This window comes from Macrotis lagotis, chromosome 8, assembly GCF_037893015.1.
Source record: "Macrotis lagotis isolate mMagLag1 chromosome 8, bilby.v1.9.chrom.fasta, whole genome shotgun sequence".
NCBI classification, from domain to species: Eukaryota; Metazoa; Chordata; class Mammalia; order Peramelemorphia; family Peramelidae; genus Macrotis; species Macrotis lagotis.
Window position 1 is genome coordinate 138,372,899 of NC_133665.1, and position 23,374 is coordinate 138,396,272.

The following is a 23,374-nucleotide window of genomic DNA, read 5'->3' on the forward strand; positions in this document are numbered from 1 at the left end:
TGCAAGAGAAGACTTTTGAGAGTCTCTTAGACAAAAAGGGAGATCAAATCAGTCAGTATTTTAAAGTAATTCAGGCTGATCACTGGAAGGTCAAATCCTGAAGCTGACCATTAAGTGCTTTGACCACAGAATGAGAAGTTGAGGCTCACTGGAAAAGACCATGATGTTGAGAAAGATTGATGACAGAGGATGACATGGATAGATAAGATCATGACAGCAAAGAACATGAACTTAGACTTCAAAAGATAGTGGAGGATAGAAGACTTGGTGTGTTAAGGCCCAGGGGATCCGAGAGAGTAGTATGCAACTGAACAACCTCCCGTGAGCCTCCTAAGTATATAGAATCCCTAAAGGCTTGTCCATGATGACAGTCATAAGATCTTCATTTGCTGAGTCCAGGTGGGGAAGGTGCTGCTTGAGAGGTTTTGTAAAGAAGGAAGAAAGAAGCAGGAAAGAAAGCAGGGAAGAAGGAAGGAAGGGAGGAAAGAGGGAGGATGGAGGGAAGGAGAGAGAGGGAGAGGGGAGAAAAGGAAAGAGAGGGGGAAGGAGAGCAGGATAAATGAAGGGAGGGGAAAAGGAGAGGAGGGAGAAGGAATGAAGGAACAAAGGGAGGGAGGGAGGGAAGGAGGGAAGGAAGGAAAGGAGAAAGGAAGGAAGGAGTGAGGGAAGAAAAGGAATGGAAGGGAAGGAGGAAGAAAAGTATGAAAGAAGGAAGGAGAGAAGGAAGAAGAGGAATGGAAAGGAGGAAGGAAAGAAGAGAAGGAATGAGAGGAGGGAGGAAGGAGAGAAGGAGGAAATGAAAAGAAAGAATTGAAAGAAGGAAAGGAAAGATGAATTTGTCAATCACCTACTATGTACTAAGTATTTTGCAAATATCTCCTTATATTTTTGCAATTCTGTGAGGTAGATTCTGCTAAGCCCATTTTATAGTTGAAGAAATTGAGGCAAACATCAATAAGTGATTTGTGCAGGGTCAAAACCACAAATAGTAATCGTCTGAGGCCAGATTTGAATGCTGATCTCAAAGGTGACTTAAAGATACTGGGCACCTCAGGGACAGGGTATCAAGGCAATGAAGACTTCATTGACTTTGGAATTTGACCCTGAGGTCTTGGAAATAAAGTCCTGGGGACTCTTGATGACCTATCAGAAATTTTTGTGCAGGTGGTTCAACAAGACACCAAGGGCACATCTCACAGAGAGTATATGACCAGATCTGTCGGAGGTACCCTAATCTAGCAGATCAGCTCCCTCCACCATAACCCCTGTTATTCCGATGCATTATGAATTCATCTTTGAATGTCACACCTCAAGAGACCTCTCATTTGACAGAAACTGGAATATAGGGAAATTACTTCTCTAAGTAAACAGCAAAAAACCAGGATCAGAACCTGAGTATAGCCTTTTATTCCAGACAAGTGCCTTTTCCCCTAATGGCCAACTTTCCTTCTTTGGAATAATTGAATAATGCCACTTTCAATTGTTTCTTTTTCCTTTTTCTTTCTTTTTGGTAAAAGCATCAAGGGATCAATTTGAATAATTTCTCATTCTGCTCAGGGACCCCAGGTCCTTAAAATAAAGAAAAATTGTTAGCTTAGCAACCTTTCTAAGGGCTGGAGGACTTGGGCAGGCATCCTCCCAGGCTGCTCTAGGAACTCAAGTTCAATTTTGCCTTTATACCATTTTGGGAATTCAGAATTTAAGCTCCCAGTCAAAGATGTCACATTATTTCTCTAGCCTAAATGAATCCATTCATCATGTTCTATTCAGCTTCAGCTTCCAAACGTATAGTGGTATATTAAACACAGAGGGCTCATTCAAGTGGTCCCCCTCCCCGCCTACATTATCCTTTTCCAGCTCTTCACTGAATTTAATAGGATCAACTACCCTGGTGCCCCATGAAGATGTCCATGAAATAGGTTCATATAAGCTACCCAGGAGAGGGAGATGAAATATTTATGATGCAAGCACAGGATTCTATCCCATCAAAGATCTTTGTTCACTAACAGGATTATTTACCTGGCTCTTGGCCCCACTATTCACACCCATACTGGGACCATAAAACTTTCTTGTTTGCCAAGCAGGACCCAAACTTTGCATTAGTTGTGATCAGTTGTGCATAGGCTATTATCCTATCATCTTAATGGCAAGTCCATATTGATGGTCAAAAGTCATCAGTTTGATAGGACACTATAGTAATTTGCCTTATATTGAATTAAAATCTTTATCAATTATCAAGCATTTTTTCTCCCAGGGTGTGGTGAGGGGGAGGAAGAAAAGAAAACCTTTTAACAAATACACACAGTCAAAAAAATGAATTTCCACACTGACCATGCCCCCAAATGTGTTTCTCTTTCTATATATTAGCCCATCACCTCTCCATCCAGAGATAAATTGCCTAAACTTTATCTTTTTTATAAGGTCCCTAAGTAGTCTAAGAGAAAGCTGAGCTTAGCACCTAGCTAGCACCTAGTTAGCAAGAATAACTGGTTAAGCTACTTATGGAATTAGAATGATCAAACTTGATCCTTGGGAAGAAATTTTTTAAAAAGGCAACTCTCTCCTCCTTGCACAATAGAAGGAATCAATACTTTAAAAAAAAGGGAAAGCTATAATATGGCATTCCCTGTTCCCTCATCTCAGGTGAAAGCTCTTCCTTGACCCATCCCTACCCCTCTATCTTCCCAGGGCTCCCCAAGAGGGATTTTCTAGTATCCTGAAGCTTCTATCCACCCTTACACACAGGGTAAGCAACCACAGGAAAGGATCCAGAATTCCTTCTCCAGTACTTACATAAATTTCAGTCATTTTTCAAATTTTGTTTGGGATTTTCTTAGCAAATATACTGGAGTGATTTGTCATTTTCTTCTCCAGATCAGGAAATTGAGCTAAATAGGGTTAAGTAATTTGGCCAGGATCACACAGCTAATAAATGTCTGAGAATGGACTTGAAATTAGGTCTTCCTGAATGCAAACCTTATTACACTCTATCCACTGAGCCACTTAGTCACCAATTCCCATCAAAGTTGGCTTTAAAAATTGACTTGAGTTTATTTCAGGCCTGTAAATTGCAAATTAAAGCTTTAATAATAGTGACTAGATATGTCTGATAGGAATCTTTTGATTTTGGCTAGATCATTCATTCTCTATATGACCTTGAACAAATCATTTCTCTAGGTTTCCTTTTCTGTAAAATGAAATGGGCTAAATGATCTCTAAGGTTCCTCCCCTTTAACATTCTAAGAGAGTGCTGGAATTAGAAACAGAAGATTAGGGTTCAAATCTTAACTCTGTCCTTATGAAGGTTATTTAACATCTCTTGTTTTCTCCACTATAAAATAGAAGTGTTGAGTTTAATCATCTCCAAGTTCTCTCTCAGTTCTATAACTACAATTCTCTTTTTTTGAATCTTCGCTGGACTGGCCAAAACACTTCCATGTATTTCCAGTGGCACATCTTTCTTTAGATTGTGGAAATATTTAGGTGACTCTTGTCTGTCTTAGCATCTGAATAACATCATTGATTCTGAACCATCAACAGTTGGATACCAGAACTATTTCAGTGATACATTAGATCTGAGAGGATAGCAATGAATGTCACCCAAATAAGATGCTAGGTTTAAACAGTACTAGCCCATGAATTTTCTGTAAACCACTTAGTCACAGTAGTCAGAAAAAGTGCCCCCCACAGTAAAATGGTTACATCTATAAAATTTGTCAATACCCCAGGGCATGTCAATCTAGGTTTCTTTTATCCCTCTATTGCCTTAAGTTCGGATCCTTTGTTCACCCTGATGTCAAGAGCACCAGGTTCAGAGTCTAGGGAAATGAGTTCAAATCCCCCTTCTGCTCCTTAATACTTGTATGACCTTGAGTATATCCCAGGGCTTAGAATTTTCATTGAGAAAATGAGGTTAGATTAGATTATCTCCAAATTCTCTTCTAACTCTAAACACATGATCTTAAGAACTTAAAGAAATCCTTGCCCCTTTCCAAGGGATGTATATAGTGGTGGTGTGGGAACAAAATCCAAGACCGGGAGTCAGGAAAAAGTATGCCTCCTGTCTCTGATGCTTAGCATCTGCTTGCCTAAACAAGTCACTTGACACCTCTAAGCCTTAGTGGAGACATATCTCTGGTACCTATCTAACATAGCTGCTGTAAAGCTCAGAATAACATCATGAATATAAAGAGGTATGAAAATCTTAGTGCTGTGTAAATGGAAATTATTATTTAAACAGAGATCAAAACCTCAAACTTATAGACAGATCTTCAAATATTTGAATGACTATCACTCCAAATGAATGAATGAATATAAATCATTTATTAACTACTTCTGGTATATCAAACACTGTGGTTCTGTTCTGTAGAATACAAAAACAAAGTGAAGAAATCCCTGTCCTCATAGACCTTATGTTCTTTGGTGATTGGAGATGGATTATCTTGATTTATAAAGTTATTGTGGTAGTGTACACCCTTTGAGAATCTTGATTTGAATTATGGTTCTGCAACTGAAAAGAGTAGAAACGGAAGGATAGTATGTGAAGCAAGGCAGAAAAAAGAGTAGGGAATAAGGTGAAACAAGACTAGACTGGAGGACTAGTAAAGAGGAGTATAGTGGATCACAAGGGAATCTTCCCTGCCCTCATGCTCCCATGCCCTCAGTTCTAATGTATATTAGAACTAATGTATAAATGTATAAATAAATCTAATGTATAAAGACATTTTTTCCATGGAAGGGAAAGTTCTCCAAGGGGGTTCTTAGAAATTGTCTAAGAAACACAAAAAGAATGAAGAAAAAAGTATAATCTTCTTCCCCCTTTTGTAAAAGTGTGTGTGTGGGGGGGAGCTACATGTATAGACTATTGTAAATTCTGTTAGATCCAGTTGAGACAAATTTCTTCTGTTTGATTGTTTTTTCTGAATTGTTTTCACTGTCTTTGGAAATCTTTGTTAAAATGGATGACTGTGCAGTAATGGGGGCAGGGTCAAAAATGAAATCAATGTAAAAGCAAAGGATCAATAAAAATAAGATTAAAAAAATAAGGAGCATCCAAGAAGGGTGGCACCCAAGGTCATCAAGTGATGGAAGTCTTTTATTTCTTAGAATATTCATTCTCAGATCCTTCACATATTCTTACCCACCCTCCTTGATTTATAAACAAGGTAAGGTCTGAAGAAATTCAGTTAATTGTGCAATGTCTCATAGCTAGTAATCGGTAGAGCTGGGATTTGAATCTCAATCTTTTGACTTCATATCTAACATGCTTTCATCTGTATCTCACTGCACCCCATCCAGAGGCCTTAGAAATTTCTCTTTATTTGACTTAACTGGCCCCATCAGCTATCCATCAGGACATGTTGCTGTGTGTCAGATTCCTACATGCTGCAGAGGAAGATACACAACCTGCATTTTCAATGATACACCAAACTTCACAATCATAGGTCTGTTTACTGCGGAAGGCCATGGAAGTGTGCAGTATAACCTCAAGAACCGGTGAGTAGGTTATTAGGACTTGTAATACTGAGAACAGAAAATCTGAATTTTAAAAAATCAAGAAAAATCATTTATTAAGCACTTAACAATGTACCAAGTACTATGTTAAACTCTGAGGATACAAACAGAAATGCAATTCCTGTTCTCAAGGAGCTCATTTTCTGCTTTGGAGAGACAACATATAATGGAAAGGTCAGCTGCCAGTCAGGTGGAAAGATCAATGATCTAGGAGTTCATCAATGGTGTAGATAGCAAAACTAAGAGGTTCTTAATGTGAGGGAACTGCAAAGTATAGGATCAGAGTATGTGGTCAGGTCTGGAGGATCTTAAGAAACAGTAACTTGGCAAATTTTAAGGACTGGTAATATTTTATCACAAGTAATAGCTGGTTTACTTCCATCTCATTCAAATGAGCACTCAAGTCTTCAATTTCAGCATTCTGTCATAGATTTAGAGCCTTAAAAGCCATCTAAACCATTCCTTAAAAATTCTTTCTACAATATACTTGAAAGGGAGTCATCTGCAGTTTTTTTTTAAATTAAATTTTGCTTTCCTGACCAACTCACCTTTCCACAAAAGCATCAGCAAGAAGAAAAACAAAATCCCAATTACAAATGTAGTCAAGCAAAACAAATTTCCACATTCTACTAATTCTCTTTCCAATTCTTTTTTCCCCCATAGCTCTCATTTCTTTTCCATTTTTCTACTAGTACTCTCACTACATTTATAAAAAATCTCAAACATTTTTCCACCTCTTATTATATCTCTTCCAGAAATTCTAGTTTGAATTTGTGCCAAGCAAGTCATATATATTTTGGAGTTTATTTCTTCTTCTGGGTACACTTTTTCATGATAGAATTACTTCTTTGTTATTTTTCTCATTTTTCCAACCTACTTCATGACTTTGAACTTCCAAGCCCTTCTGAATATAATGTCTGGAATGACCTGGTGTACTCTAGATTTATGTCATTATTTTTATGGGGAATTCAGTGTTGTGTTATTTCAGAATTTGGGCAACAGTTTAGATTGGAACCTGCAAGATTGTTGTGCTCCTAAAATGGTCTGATGAAAGGCCTGAACATTTCCTTTCTAGTGAGAGCTCTGGAAGTTTCTGATCTGAATTTGGCTCTATACAAGACATCTCTAAGCTTAATCCAGTTGGAGTTGTAGTAAATTGGTTCAAGACCACTATCAGGCAGCTGGAAATCTATGTTGATTCAATAACAGATCTCAAAACTAATCTTTTGTCTGGGATTCCTGCCCTGGTTATCTACTGAAGGCTTTAGGATGGATTGGGACCCTCTTCTGCTGCAGGGGCCAGAGTCACACAGCTACTACTTGCTTCTGAACTTCTGAACTTCTTTGCTCATTGCATATTTTAGGATTTGAAACTGCTTCTCATATTGGAATACTATTCCCTAGATAAAGATAATCCTTGTCATCCTTGAATCTATGACCTGGAACTAGGTAATGAACAACAAAGGTAATAATTGGCACCCATTGATATGCCCTACACAAATTTAGGCTCCTCTGTGCTGCTTTTGGGGGCCATCTTGATGCTCTGGTTTACAACCTCTACCTGAATTAGAATTCTTTCTGTAACTATTCCTAGTTTTGAATTATCTCTGATGTCTATAAGCCTTCTTGTCTATCTCTCTATGCTGATCTGGGATAGAAAAAGTCAAATGATCTGGATGCACTTTGACTTTTTCCTTGGATTTTCTAATCAGGATTCAGGCTGATGCATTTTCCAGATCCATTTGAGAGAAACGTGGGGTCGAGCTAATCTGTTGTTCTTCCTACTATGCTGCCATTTGATTCTGCCTCCTAATAGCTTCCAAAGCAATTCATTCTATTAGTTAATCATTCTCATGGATAGTTTATATTTCCTTATATTGACCTTAATCCACCTCTTGTCAATTCCCTCTTCCTCTTCCCATTGCTCCTTCTTTAAACTTTTGGGAACTATGTCCAACTGGGGGTACAAAACTGTCAGGAAAACATTGATTGGCTGGCAATTATTCAAAAAAGGATGAAAAGGATGGTGATTGACCTCAAGATCATGACACCTTAGAATGATTTGAAAGCTCTGGGAAAGGTTAACCTAAGGAAGAAAAGACTTAGGTGGGGGTATCAACTATCTTCAATTATTTTAAAGGCTTCATATTTTAATGGAAGCATTATTAAATTGATTCTCCTTGCTCCAAAGGAGAAGCACCCTCTGGACTATCATCTATATGGTCTCTGAGCATAACCCTTTTCTCATGTTCCTTCTCTCTACTTTTTGAATACAGAAGAAAGTCTAGGGCAAAAAGAGGCTGGGCAGTATAGGCAAAAGTTCTGCACCTGAAGTCAGAGGACCAGAGCTCAAATAGCAGTCAGTTTCTTCCACTTTGTAAAATCTTAAGTGATCTATTTTACTTCTCTGGGGCTAGAATAGTTCAGAGCAGTCAACCTTATGGAACAGAACCAGATTATAATGTAATTGGGAGAAGTTTAGCAAAATAAATAAAAAATATAATGCAACACAGATAATGTTAATTTGTTGTTTTCTAAGTCATTATGAGGCCAACTACATGACAGTGGATAGAGTGCTGGGTCTGGAGTCAGGAAGATTCAACTTCCTGAATTCAAATCTGGTCTCAAGATATTTAGTAGCTGTATGAACCTTGGCAAGTTTTTAACAGTTTGCCTTAGCTTACTCAACTGTAAAAAATGAGCTGGAGATAAAAATGACAAACTACTCTAGTTATCTTTTAACATGAAAACTCCAAATGGGATCACAAGTCAAACATGAAACTACTGAATAAGTCAAAATATGACTTGCAGGAATTTGTTTCTATTTGAGTTAGATGTCATTAAACTGGATGATATTTTTTAGGTTTTTGCAAGGCAAATGGCATTAAGTGGCTTGCCCAAGGTCATACAGCTAGGTAATTATTAAGTGTCTGAGACTGGATTTGAACTCAAGTACTTTTGACTCCAGGACCAGTGCTGTATCCACTGCTCCACCTAACCACCCCAAACTGGATGATTTTTAGGGATCCTTCTGGTTCCTGTGACACTTTCCATTCCTTGAAGGGTGGTTCAACTACTTAACAGTGAGGTTTGGAACCTCTTGTCCTATTTGTCCCCATATTACCACTGCGCGCGCGCGCACACACACACACACACACACACACACACACACACACAAATACATACATATATATATATATATAATACATATATATATATATATATGTATGTATATCTTGAAAATAAAGTGAATTTCCACTTTTGTAGTCTGCCATAGCCCAAAGGACCACTCACAGTCATTTTTTCAAATAACACAGTGGTTGAAAAATTTAAGACATCCAAATCCACTTGAGGAGTTGGGAAGTATCTTTTACTTTGTTTCCCTAATGCTTTTTTCTCTCAGTATGGGACTATAATACAAGGAAGCCTGTGGATTCAAGACCCTGCTCTGAACTCTAGTGCCTGACTCATTTCTCTGACCACTGAACCCAGAGGGCTTTAGAGGAGAAAGTTAGCCTAGTGACTTAACACTGCATTCCCCTCATGCAAATCCAATTTGTGTGGTTTACATGGTATCACCTCCCTAATATTAGTCTTGCTCGTCTTTGAGAATGAAGGACAAACATCATCATCAAGGAAAACAGTATTATAGTATTGCTGGATGGGGGAGCTGGGAGTAGAGTCTAGGTGATTTTGAAAGAAGATCAAGAAAAGATAGGTTCTGGGACTTTTTTTATAATGACAGGGATTATATTTTATTCATCTTTGGATCTCCTGATTATACAGTAAGCCCATTGTAGGTGCTTAGTAAATGTCTATTTTGTTCAATTGAATTCTTTTTTCCTTTTTTTTTATTAAAGATATTATTTGAGTTTTACAATTTTCTCCCAATCTTGCTTCCCTCCCCCCACCCCCACCCCACAGATAGCACTCTGTCAGTCTTTACTTTGTTTCCATGTTGTACCTTGAACCAAATTGGGTGTGATGAGAGAGAAATCATATCCTTAAAGAGAACAGAATTCTCAGAGGTAACCAGATCAGACAATAAGATATCTGTTTTTTTTTCCAAATTAAAGGGAATAGTCCTTGTACTTTGTTCAAACTCCACAGCTCCTTATCTGGATACAGATGGCACTCTCCTTTGCAGACAGCCCAAAATTGTTCCCAATTGTTGCACTGATGGAATGAGCAAGTCCTTCAAGGTTGAACATCACTTCCATGTTGCTGTTAGGGTGTACAGTGTTTTTCTGGTTCTGCTCATCTCACTCAGCATCAATTCATGCAAATCCCTCCAGGTTTCCCTGAAATCCCATCCCTCCTGGGTTTCTAATAGAACAATAGTGCTCCATGACATACATATACCACAGTTTGCTAAGCCATTCCCCAATTGAAGGGCATTTACTGGATTTAGGGACTTTTGAAGGATTGTCCTCTGCTAGAGGACACTATCAAAGGAAAATGGTGGTGATATTTGGTAGATATGTCCTAAAATCCACTTTTTTCTCTCACTGTATCACTTTGGTCTTTAGGAGTTCCTGAGAGGCAGAGGAAAACAAGAAAATATCACTTCTGCAGAATAAAATTCATCAGTCTAGCATCTTCATGACTTTTAGCCCTGATAATTGTCCTTCTTTGCCTCCATTGCCCATTTGTAGCCTAGGGCAAGAGGAACTAGTTTCCCTCTCCCCCCTCTCCTTGATACACACACTTTTCCCTAGAACTCATGAAAGTAAGTCTCATCAGAAGATGTATCCTCACTTCCCTCTGCTCATCTTTGTGTATTTTCTCCCAGCTATCCATGTATGTTTATGATGAATCATGAGGGAGGATGTATAACAGACACTAAAGGGCATACAGTTCACAAATGGAGTTGGACCTCCAAGACATGGTCCTTGTTATCATTAGAGTATAAGGTAGGAGACAATACCACCAATTCATAGAGTACAAGCATATAATAATGGTTAGACCTGGATAGCTTTTCCCTATGCATTAATGGAGGGCAACTGACCTGGGACCCACTAGCATTTTATTCATTCAGTGCTAACTGTCCACACTCCATTAGCACTTCATTCAGAGAAAAATGTTTTTGCAAACATCTAGATTCCCATCAGAGAATTTCATTCATTAAGTCCTGACTGTGTACTTAATCTTGTTCTAGGACCCTTATACCAGGATAAAAAAGACACAGTCTCTAATTTCAAGGAGCTCATCTACCTGTGAAGCAGAAAAAAAGAAAAATTCAGTATGTGACTAAGAGCCAGAAAGAATGATCTAGAATATAAATATTATAAGAATTTACTGAAGGGAAAGCTTCCTAACTGGTCTTCCTCCCTTCAAGTCCTAATTCTATACTGCCATTTTCCCTTCCATATCCCTGGCAACCACAGAGTTGAATGGACTTTAGTGTTCATCATTTTCGATTATCACTTTCATCCTATTACTCCAGAAGTTAAAAGGGCTCTATATATGGTCCTTAAAATAGTGTACTTTCTCACCTTCACCCATTTGTCTATGTGCTTCTTCCCACTTTGAATGCCCCCTCATCTCAGATGGCCCATATCCATCTATCCACCATTTTAGGTATTTTTGAGTCTCATTTCTTCCAGAAAGCCTTTCCAATTTATAGTGATCTGTCATGACTGAACTCATTGAACTACTTGTTCCTCCTACTCATGTGGCAATGAACCAGAGATTGTCTTATCTTGCATAGCAAGGAATACAGTTAGAAGCTATTTAAAAGATAATGAGACTTTGGGACAGCTAGGTGGCACAGTGTTCAAATCCGGTCTCAGACACTTAATAATTAGCTAGCTGTATGGCCTTGGGCAAGCCTCTTAATCCCATTACCTTGCAAAAAAACTAAAAAAAAAGATAATGAGACTTTGAGTACTTAATTTTGGTGACTCTAAAGATCAGAAGAAAAGTTATTAGTACAATCATCTTCCTGGTTTATGAGAGGAGCAGAGAGGAGTTTTTTTGTATTGCTTATCTTGCTACAATAATCCTGTTGGCTCTGTAGGGTTACAAAAAGTTCTATGCATTTGGTTGAGAGCCATTTCTGCCATGTGTCATATGAGACAAATTTCTGCATTTGTCTTTTAAATTAAAATAGAACAGAATAGTAGACCTTCAACAAATTTTACTTTATGGTTAAGAAAGGACAATCATTGATGTTTAAAACAATAGCATCATCCTCATTTTTCTGTAGATGAATGAACAAATTGTACTGAAGGTGACCGGTCAAAATTCCATAAACATAACCTTCAGTGCCCTGAATGAGACTGTGACTCTATTCATTTCACCCCAAGAATGTCCACATGGAACACCTTCTGAGAAGCAGGTAAGATCATAAGATTGAGACTAAGAAGGAACCTTAAAGGTCATCTAGTCCAACACTTCACCTTTTGATAGAGAAGGGCCAGAAAAGGGAAGTAATTTACTCAAGGTTTTACAAGGCAGTAACAGTTGCCCTTTGCTCCAGATTTGTTGATGGGACCCTAAACATAACTTTCTAAGGGATTACTAAGGACCACACGTCAATGTTTGATCATTAAACTATATTTCTCCCTCTCGGCCTCTAAATATGAGTCTGGTATCATCATTATAATCCTGTCATGAATCATTATCTATGCTGGTATCTCAGAAGATTTATCTGGTGAAATTTAGTTAAACTGAATGTAAAGGAGAACCTTGAAGGAAAAGAGAAGTTAAAAAAGGGATGTGACTAAAACGATTGAATCCTAGTGGGTTGGAGTGGTCCTGTCAATTTTTCCTTGAGGACTATATGGGTGTAGGATTCCATTATTTATTATCTATGAACCAGAGGTCTTTTTAGTATCAGCTGATAGAAACATCTTCTTTCTCTCCTAAAATTCCTTGATTTCTTGTCTGTTAGGGACTGACTATTGTGTATGGGAGCACTGTAAATTATCTTCACTTGGTGTCCTTGAGCACCAGAGTCTTATCTTACTAAGTGGGAGTAGATTAGAGACTGAAAAGGTATTTAAGCACTGGTATTTTTGGTAAATAAATGGAGACCTTGGAGACTTTGGTGTATAGGGAGAAACTTGTCTTCCTTGTCTCCTGCCCTTCCAATGTTTACCTGGGGAGGATTGAGAGAGTCTGGAAAAGGGACTCAACATATTGGTACCTATACAGGGACAGGAAGGTGGAGTTATCTGAGTGAAGTCCAGTATAAGGACACAGCAGATACAAGTAAGAGAACCATGTGACATCCCAGAGCAGAGGTCTCTGGAGAAGGTAACAGGCTGAACAAAGAGGTTTAAAGTGAAAGTGAAAAGACAAATAAGTATTCAGCATCAAGGAACCAGTGAAAGTAAGTTAGCATTTCATAAAGTGAAAGTGAGAAGAAACAATTAAGTATTTAGCATTGAGCCAGTGGAAAGAGGAATCTTTGAGGCAGTGCCACAGGGGATGGAGTTTCGTCTTCAGCAGCAGTCCATACCAGCACTATAAAAGGGATGCGGAGGACCTGCTTGCTGCTCCTTTTGATTGTGGTTGCTAGCCTGACTGCCAATGCACATTAATCAGGATCCAAACCCCTAATAGATAACTGATACAGACTTTTTGTTGTTGCCAAAGATCCTGATGCAGACCCTGACATTGATGCAGACCCTGATGCTTAAAGACGAGTTTCGCTCTGGAAGCCACAAGTTTCACTTTCCAGCCTATAGCCAGCTGCACCTTTCCCTTTGTTTTGGCAGCAAAGGACTATGAATTGAACACTAGCTGCACTTCCTGTGTTGAGAGTGAAGGTGTCACATGCTATTGGACAGTTTGTTATGGTGGTGGCTACTGTTCACAAAATGCAACAACTCCAGATTGTACTGTCAACATTTTAAGTAATTTCAAATGCTTTCCTCTCATTTTCTGCCATTCCCTCCCTCTGCAAAGGAAGGGGGAAGGAGAAGGGAAATCTTCCTTTTTAGAACTTCAAAACTCAAGCTTTTCTCAGATGGAATTCAGGCTTTGCTACAAGGACAAGACCCCTCAAAATCATATTCTAGAAATAAAGGGACCTCTGTGCCTTCTTCCTGGTTTGGGCAATGACTATGTTTTTCAAAAGATTATTGATTAGGAAGCTTCATGGTTCAATTAGTTAAGAGAAAAGGGAAAGAAGATTATTTTTCTGAGATTAGGAAATTTAGATTTTGTCTTTTGAAGGAAACCAGTGCTTATAGCTAATATGTTGGTCTGTGTATATGTGTATTCAATCATCAATAGGATGTTTTTACATCTCTTCACTGGCCTGGAGAGGTAGGAAAATGTTTCTATATTCTGAGATCTGGTACTGGCCAGGGTACCAGTCTCAGCTTGGTAAATGTGATACAAGAGAATTGTTTTCTGTGTGTTAGTGTCTAAACTCTGAAATAGGTAAAGTTAAATATTACTCCTTTTAGTTTGGATTTTGAATTTGATTGCTTTGAAAGTTTTTTATTGGCAAAAGAAAACACTTTGTAATCTTTGTCTGTAAATTGGGGATAAAATGTATTTCAAGGAGTTTAGGAATATTGTTTTTACCATTGACATTTATTTATTTTTGAACTTTGTTTATAATTTATGTGGAATTCATTATGTAATAATTTTGTTTCAAAAAAAGGCAAGAAGGGGGATATGTTAGGGAATGTTGTGTATGGGAGCACTGTAAATTGTCTTCACCTGATGTCTTTGAGCACCAGTGCCTAAGTGCCATGGGAGTGGGAGTGGATTAGAGACTGCAAAGGTATTTAAGCACTAGTAATTTGGTAAATAAATGGAGACCTTGGAGACCTTGGTGTATAGGGAGAAACTTGTCTTCCTTGTCTCCTGCCCTTCCAATGTTCACCTGGGGAAGATTTTGGGGGTTTGGAAAAGGGACTCAATATTTGTCTAGCCACTAGTCACTGTAGTGATAAGGGACTTGCCTATAAGTCCATTACTTCATAATAAGACTTCCTTGTGAAGGATTCTGCCTCTAAAAGAGAATAATTAGGATTGAAACAGAGAACAAGATCTCAATTGATTAAATTCAATATAATCAATTGTTGAATGGATTAAGAAAGAGTATAGGGCGGCTAGGTGGCGCAGTGGATAAAGCACCAGCCCTGGAGTCAGGAGTACCTGGATTCAAATCCAGTCTCAGACACTTAATAATTACCTAGCTGTGTGGCCTTGGGCAAGCCACTTAACCTCATTGCCTAGCAAATACCTAAAAAACAAACAAACAAAAGAAAGAGTATAAAATATAGACTTTGATCTCAAGGAACTTACAAGATAATGGAGAAGAAAAAAACACATGTGCATAAAATAACCATAGGATACCCCAAACTAAGTGCCAATCCTGTGGTACAAACTAAGTACATTTGGAATTTGGAAATGGGAGAGATTGAGTTGACCCTTTATGGAATGAAAAGAAATGCTTCTTTATTTCCATTTGAACTGAAAGATAAAATGCTCAAAATATTGTCATGAAAAAGACTCCAGTTGCCTGTCCTAAGTTTCCAATCTGGTCAAATTAAGAAAACATCTATTTAATATCATTAAGAGTTATTATTCAGATGACATAATTATTTTTGCTATAGCATGTTGTGGTGTGGAAGACAGTTTTTCTAGTAATATTAATAATTGGCATTTGTAATAATAATAATTGCTAAAAGTTTGAAAAATTCTTTAAAAGCATTACTCACTGAACTTCTGAAAAATAACTATATAAATGAGAAAACCAAGATTCACAAAGGTTAAGTTAGCAAAGGTTAACTGAATCAAGAATCAGAGGACCTGGGTTCAAATCCTACTTTTTTGTTTCCTATATATTTGATGATGGACAAATCAGTCATCTTCTTTGAATTTATTCTTGCATCTATAAATTTTGAGGCTGCCTAGTATAAATTATTAAGCATTAGATCTAAAGTCATGAAGGGCCATGAAGATCTGAATTCAATTCTCACCTTGGAAACATTAGCTATGTGATCCTAGGCAAGTTACTTTGCCAGTAAAATGAGGATAACAATAGCTCCTACCTCCATGATTGTGGTGAGAATAAAATGAGCTGATAAATGTAAAATGTTTTGTAAATCTTAAAGTGCTATATAAATGTTATCCATATTAGCTATTATCCTGACCCACAAGAGATTTATGAACCCGCCTATCACCTGATTCCATGTACTAATCATGCTATCTCCCAATGTCTTATTAATCATTGAACTTTCATACAGATTTAAATATCAGGACTCATATTTTCATGTAGAATCAGTGGAACCATAGAGTTATTAATAGGGTGAATGCAGCCTTTCTCTCAAATTACCTTAGAGGCATTGTTATAGAATGTTACAAAGGTACCTTCAAAATTATTTAATTTAGTTCTTTCATTTTACAGATAGGAAAATGAGACTTGCCTAAACTGATCTATTTTAAGGTTATAATTTTCACTGCTTATACAATTCCCTGGGGGGAAAAGCTTAGAATAACTGGTAGAAAACTTTATAGTACCAACAATTATAAAAATCTGAGGTCAAGTCTTCCTTTGACACCTACTGGCTGTCTGACTGGCCCTGAGAATCACTTAAACTCTCTTAGAATTGCTGTAGGCAATTCAATTAATATTGGAAATTACAGGAATAGTTACTGATCTGCACTCAATATAATTTTCTCATCATCATAGATCTAGATAAAAATCAAGCAAAATGAGGTTTTTTAGAAGTACTTTTTAATTTCAAAAGCAGTGTTACTGAGTTAAGACACGATGTCACCGGGGATGACTGTTAACAACACATTAGCAAGAATCAGTTTTTCAGATTTACATATTACCATTCATTGTCAGCTAACAGAGACTATTTCCTAAAGGGAATTGGGACATAAGGAGGACAAAAATGGAAAGAATGGTATGAAATATAAGATGAGAAGGGCAGCTTATATGGGTGCCATAGTTATGGATTTGAAATTACCACAGACAGAATCTCAAGAGTGGTAAAAATCATAGAATTTCAGCACCATGTACCTAGTGGACAGCTCCACCTACATTCCATAAGTATCTCAAACTCAGCATGCTCAAAACAGAACTCATTATATCTCCTTCCCCTCACCAAAGCCACTCCTCCTGCAAGATTTTATTGAGTAAATATTTATTCAATATCTTCTTCATTTCAAAAATTGTGCTTTTGTCTGTTTCTGGAATTATCATCCTTTCAGTCATTCTGCTTTGCAATCTTAAAAAAGTAGGCTCCTTTACTCTTTGCTCTCATTCAGATATCCAGTTACAATTCCAAGTCATTTCCATTCTTTTTCTATCTCTGTCACATCTATCTCAATTTTCTCCAGTTGTAAATTCCAGCTGTCTCCAACTATCATCACTCCTTACCTAGACTATTATTGTAGTCTCCTAATTGTTTCCTCTAATTCAACCTCCACAAATTTAACAAAATAACCTTCCTAAAGTACATATATGACCATGTCACTTCCTTGCTCAAGAATATTCAGTGACTTTCTATTGATCTTAGAATAAAATACAAATTTCTCAGCTTACTTCATAGGCTGTCTTCAACCTACCTCTCCAGGATTATTTTACAGCATATTCTTCAAGTTCTCTGTGTTCTATTCAAAGTGTTTTACTTGCTGTTCCCTGAACTAGCCAATTTGTCTTTTGCATTTCTCTCAGTTGTTATCCATGTTAGGAATGTACTCCCTCCTCAGTTCTCTCTCTTAAAATTATTGACCTTCAACACTCAGGTAAGGATCCACCTCCTATAAGAATTTCCCTAGCTATTAGAAATATGATAGAAAAGGTTGTATGAGGAATTGTGATTCACTGAAGAAAAATTTTATCTACTCCCTAATTTTATATCAGGCTGCCCCTGTTTAAATCAGCTAGTTTAAAAGTTGGTATGATAAATATATTTTTTAAAAAGCACCTGATATGCTGTGTCCATCTCATCACTGTTTCCAACTCAGGACATCCATCCAGCTAACCTTTCTTTGCTTGTCTGCTTTCCAATCCTCAATCCAGAGTTTATGGTTTGTCAGCAAAAGCAACTATTTCTTGAAAGCAAAGCAGATGAACAATGGGTTCCCCCCTCCTTTATCCTCCTTTAAAAACTCTGTCACAGGGAACCTTGTTAAATGGCCTCCCCAGACACCCATAGCCCAATGAAGACCAACCCAGCTGGAGTAAGAATGAAAACTGCCTTCAAAGCAAGCATAGCTTTAAAGGTCCCATAGCCTGGTTCTCCACTAAATATTTATATGCAGTTGTGCTTTGGAAACTAGGCAACTCGTCAATTTAAATGTTTTATTGGCTCAAAAGATAGGCGATGTGAGCTGTCCTATTGATGGATTTTTCAGTTTTGTCCTATTAATTGGCGCATCCTTTCAACTGTGGAATAGTTCAAACAGTGTCTCTTATTTCTGAGTTTACAATTTTTTTCCATTTAGGAAGATTTTGTTTAAACAAAGAAGACTCTCAAGCCTAACTGACAGGGTACGTTCTCAAGGAGACAATATTTTATCTGCTGAATGAGATGATTTGTAAAGCCCCCTCTAGTAGTAAGATTCTATGATTCTATGTTATTGTTTGATGAGGATCTTTTCAGCCTGTTTGGTGTAGACTTCCATTTATCCTCCCTTCCTGAGAGATATTTGTTCTTTTTTCCTCCAGATCTTTTGAGGGGAGGTTGCCTAACCATTAAGAATGTTGTAGAGAGGTTCTTATCAGGTCTAGATTGGAATAAATAACCCCTAAAGTCTCTTCCAACTCCAGGGTTCTATGTTTTCTTCTTTCTTTATTGAAGCCGCATGATATGCTCAATAGAATACTACAATAGGAGTCAAGAACTCATGACTTCAAAAATGTTTTGTTTTGTCTCATGGAGAAGGAGCTGGTACCTCTGAAGTTTAAGAAGCAGTTTTTGTTCCAAAGAGCAATAATGTGGTCATGCAGGTGCCATGCAGAGAGGGATGATCTAGTTAAGCGTCAAAGAACAATGAAATAAGTGAATTTAGAAACTTTCTTCTGAGCAGTATCAAAACAGCTGTCTATCTGGAATTAATAAAATAGACATCTGTGACCTAAGGGAGGAAATATGTGAGACATGATGAACCTTGTAAGACAAGGGCAGCTGTTTGGCACAGCAGATGAAGCAATAGCCTTGAAATCAGGAGGACCTCCAAATCTGACCTCAGACACTTGACACTTGCTAACTGTAACCTTGGTCTAGTCACTTAATCCTCATTGCCTCACATCTAGGGCCTTCTCTAGTCATCTGATTCAAATCTGATCATTGGATCTAGATGTTTCTGGAGGAGAAAATAAGGTTGGTATCTTAACATAGCACCCCTCTCTAAAATACAATTCATGTGCTTGTCTTGGCATCATCTCTCTGAAAGCATGGTCTTCTTTGAGAATGAAAGACAAACCATCATTATTATCATAATAATCACTCAAGACTTTACATTGATCACTACTACCAGCTTCTGGCAGTTTGTGTAGGGGTAAATAATATTGCCAGAAGGGTTGTGGAAAGCATAGTTAGGAATTATAGAGTCTTGGCTAAGAAATTGAAGACCTTAGGGGTATAGGTAGTGTTTTCATTACTTATAACCAATGAAAGACAATGAGGAAGAGGATAAGGGAGGGAAGGAATATGTGTGTGTGTGTGTGTGTGTGTGTGTGAGAGAGAGAGAGAGAGAGAGAGAGAGAGAGAGAGAGAGAGAGAGAATTTGACTATGATGAGATTCTATCTACTTCCCAACAGAGTGGTAATGGATTCAAGACACAGATTAAGGCATACATTTTTAGACATAGGCAATATGGGATTTTGTTTTGTTATAGAGGATTGTCTTTATTCTTTAAAACTAAGTTTTATTGAAAAACAAAATGTAAAAAATTTATGGGAAAACATGATGGAAAGCACATTGGTGAATATCAATGGAGGTAGAAATAAAAGTCATACTGTCATTAAAATATAATACAGACCATTTGAACAAAAGGAGAAAATAAATAATTGGGGAAATATAATAAGCCTGTCTCCAAGGCTTGAAATGCTATTGATAAGGGTCTCCATTCTCTAAACATTTTCTGGAACATTCTCTGTTAAAAGTAGACTGGCTAATGATGATTAGTTTTACACTAATTGCCTTGTTCACAAGGTGGAGGAAAGGATAAAAAGAACCACTTTTCTAAACTTGGTATAGACCAACAAGATGGAAATAGCTCCTAAAATAGGAATAATTAGCATATTGGGGGAAGTTAGCATTCCATATTGGATTTTTTATAGTGTCAATGAAAACTATGAAATATTGATAAATATGCTAGGTTTTAGATATAGAGCAAATATAAACAGTTTCACAAAACCTAAATGTCTGCAGGGAAAGTCAACCTAGAAAGGATAGGAATCTCAGAATCTCACAAGAAGAAAATCCTGAATACCCAAACAGAAATAATTTTGATTTGAGGAGGAAAATTGGAAGTTGTTTAAAGAGATCAATGTGGACTACAAAGTGTTCATCAGTGAACTTGGATTTTAAAGTATATATTTACAAAAAAAGTGGAAATAAGGCCATGAAATGAGAGATGAATGCAAAAATTCTGAAAACTATAGGCTAGTGAATTTGGTTCTGAATCCTGGAAAAATTCTAGAATGGTTTACCAAAGGGCTTGTTAGTAAGCATCTGGAAAGGAAGCAGAGGATAGAAAAAGTTAGCATAGCTTCCTTTAAGGACAAATTGTTTCCCTTTTGTATGTGATTACAAGACTGATAGAGCTGGAAAATTCTGTAGACTTCAGTAAAGTATTTGACAAATTTTATCATGCTATCCTTGTTACAAGACCTAACTGGTCTTGTCAAAAGGGAGACTAAGAACTATTTGAATTACTGGTACCAAAGAGTACTGATTATAGGTTGATGTTAACCTAGAAGAAAGACTTTATTAAAAGGTCCAAGGGACAGTTCCCATCATCTTCCAATACATATTTTAAAATTCAATGAATTATTCTTTCAGAAAATATTTAATATCTGCTCCATGTGAGACACTATGCCATGTGCTTTAAATTGTTTAAATTTCCCTCCTTATGTATCACCTTAAATTCCTACATCTCCCTGATCTTATAATATACTCCATAATTCAGTCATTTTTTCATAAGGGAGCTATTGTTTTTAAAATGTTTTTATTTTATTTTTTCTAATTACATGTAAAGATGGTTTTCAACATTCATATTTTGGTAAGATTTTGAGTTTCAAGTTTTTTCCTTCCTTCCATTCCTTCCCCCCTCTACAATCAATCTGATATAGATTATATGTATAAACACTTCAAACTTATCTCAAAATTAGTCAAATTTTGAAAGAATATCAGAACAAAAGGGAAAACTACAAGAAAAAAATTAAAAATGAAAATAGTATGCATTCAAACTCCATATAGATATGAAAGGCATTTTCCATCACAAATCTTTCAGAATGCTCTTTGATCATTGTATTAACTGAGAAGAGCTAAGTGTATCATAGTTGATCATCTCACAATGTTCCTATAAATGTGTACAATGTTTTCCTGCTCTGCTCACTTCACTCATCATCAGTTCATGTAAGCCTTTCCAGGTTTTTCTGAAATCTACCTGTTTATAATTTCTTACAGAGTAATAGTATTTCATCACAATTATGTCCACAGCTTATTCAACCATTCTGCAATTGATAGGGATTCTCTCAATTTCTAATTATTTGGGGCTATTATTTCTTAGAATCTCAGATGATTAGTCCACTTAGCAAAGGGATTCAGTGAGGAATGCAACTATGACATGACTTCAGGCATTGCCTCTGGAACCTAACTGCATTTTCATCCATCACCATAGACTAATGGAGATTAACCAGATATCCTAGAAATGAAACAATATGGCAATTTATAGTAATACCTGCAAAGAAGAGATGGCATGCTATAGTTGGAAAAAATCAAAGAATTCAATAAGCATTTATCAAATGCCTACTATGGCCAAATTCTGGGGATATAAAGACAAAAACAAAATGGTTCCTGCACTTGAGGAGCTTATAGCCTCTTTGGTCTCAGTTTCTTCATCTATAAAACAAGGACGTGGGAGTATTGACCTCAGAGGCATCTTTCCGCTGTCCATTCTCTTTGGCTCAAATATCTCTGCTCTGATATTGTTATACGGTGAAAATTTCTCTATCTGTTAAAATAGTCATAACAACATTAGTCATAATAGCAAAAAAAACAAAAGAAAGCAAAAACGAAAAAGAAAAACTGGCAAATAACTGATATGACCAGTGACTGCACTGACTTTTTTTTTACATAAGTTGGATTTATTTAGCCATTTATTCCTAGTAGAGTTTGTGTCTTGAAGTTAGGGAGCGTATCATTTTTGTCTTTGTATTTCCAGCACCCAGCACCATGCTAGCCCATAGCAGGTAGCTGTCAAGCAGCAAACACCATATCAATTGTTCCTCAGCCCTTTCTGAAGTTATCCTGGCTCTCAGGGAGGTAATCATCTTTCAGTTGAAGGATCAGATTATTGAGAAAATCTCTTGCAACAGTCTTACCAGTAATGACTAAAAGAGAAATACCCTGTGATTGTCACAGGACAATCTATTCCTCTTACTTTTAGAGAGATGGACAAGGGAAGCATCCTTGAATTCTTGGGGAAAACCTCTTCATGCCATATAACCTGGAAAATTTCAATCAGTTTTTAGATGAGCAATGGACCCCCCCCCACCTTGTAGATCTAAGCTGTAATAGAATCAGCATGAGGTGCTTTGCCACTTGAAAGGAGCTTAGTGGCATTCAAAATCTCTTCTTCAGTTCCTATACATAAACTTTCTATATTAATTTGTTTATTTGAATATTTGTTTTTCTTCATGGTTATTCACATTGAGAATAATGTTCTTTTAAAATCCTGCAAGCCAGATAAAGCATAAGTCTGGCAACTAAAAAGGATTTAGATAGGGATGAGGGTAGAATTGTGATTTCATTGGCTAGGGAATTTCTGGGTTACTGACTAGAGACCAGTGTCTTCTTTGCAATCTTTGTTGCCAGTATTACTGAGAGATTAAGTGACTCTCCCAGGGTCAAAGACTAGAATTGAACCCAAGGCCTTCCAGGCTTCAATATTGGTTTCCTAACCATTACAGTATATTCTCTCTCTGTAGTATCTAAAATTGCCTGTGGTTCTCCTCTGGAAAGTCCAGTTATTCTAGAGGCTCTGTCAACTAGAGAAAAGGGGCATATTGACTCTTCTTCTCACTAGCAGAGGAGAATAGGCCAAACAACTTTAAGAAGATAAATTCATCACCCTGAATCCATATCTACAAATAAGGATGACATGTTGCTCTTGGCTAACAATGACTACATTTCCCACTCTTGGTCTTTCAAGTATTCTTTTAGAAGCAGTACTGAAGGAACATCCAATTTTATCCAAGCACTGGATTCGATTAAGAAACGATTTCGGAAGGCAATATCTCAATTTTGGAATTCTATTTATCTGTCAGCAGGTAAATATCAGGGGTCAAGAAGGGTAAAGAAGCATGACAGACAGGTTCTCTTGAACCTGGAGAGCTCCCTTCCTTGTGGGTTTTCTACATTTTGCTAAATGTATATCAGTCTTTATGTTGATCAGTTTTTACTTTTTCATCCCAAAAGTCCATCCCTAATACTGGCTCAAATGCTCCTATGCCTCTTTAATTCATAATCACTTCTAAAACTTCTAGGGTCACCTCTCCATATCCTCATACAATCAGGTACACTTTGATAATGAGAAAATTAGACAGCTGCTTACATATTATAAGTTAAAAAGTGCCAGATAGGGTTTCCCTGACTGCTAATAAATTCTAAATATTTATACCTAACATGATTCACACAAAATTATAGA

The 23,374-nt window shown here is 37.1% G+C and overlaps 1 protein-coding gene across 4 annotated transcripts in view; it reads left to right on the top strand.

Moving 5' to 3' along the window:
- C8H3orf20 (chromosome 8 C3orf20 homolog) overlaps nt 1-23,374 on the top strand; it is a 138,949-nt gene that overhangs the window by 75,498 nt on the left and 40,077 nt on the right. For 3 of the 4 annotated variants that reach the window (XM_074198478.1, XM_074198477.1, XM_074198476.1), the window contains 4 exons: nt 5,344-5,496; nt 10,307-10,427; nt 11,723-11,854; nt 22,880-22,997. In XM_074198478.1, the coding sequence (XP_074054579.1) occupies nt 5,344-5,496; nt 10,307-10,427; nt 11,723-11,854; nt 22,880-22,997 (524 nt within the window). The remainder of the gene's footprint in view (nt 1-5,343; nt 5,497-10,306; nt 10,428-11,722; nt 11,855-22,879; nt 22,998-23,374) is intronic. The other variant, XM_074198479.1, reaches the window with a different exon arrangement.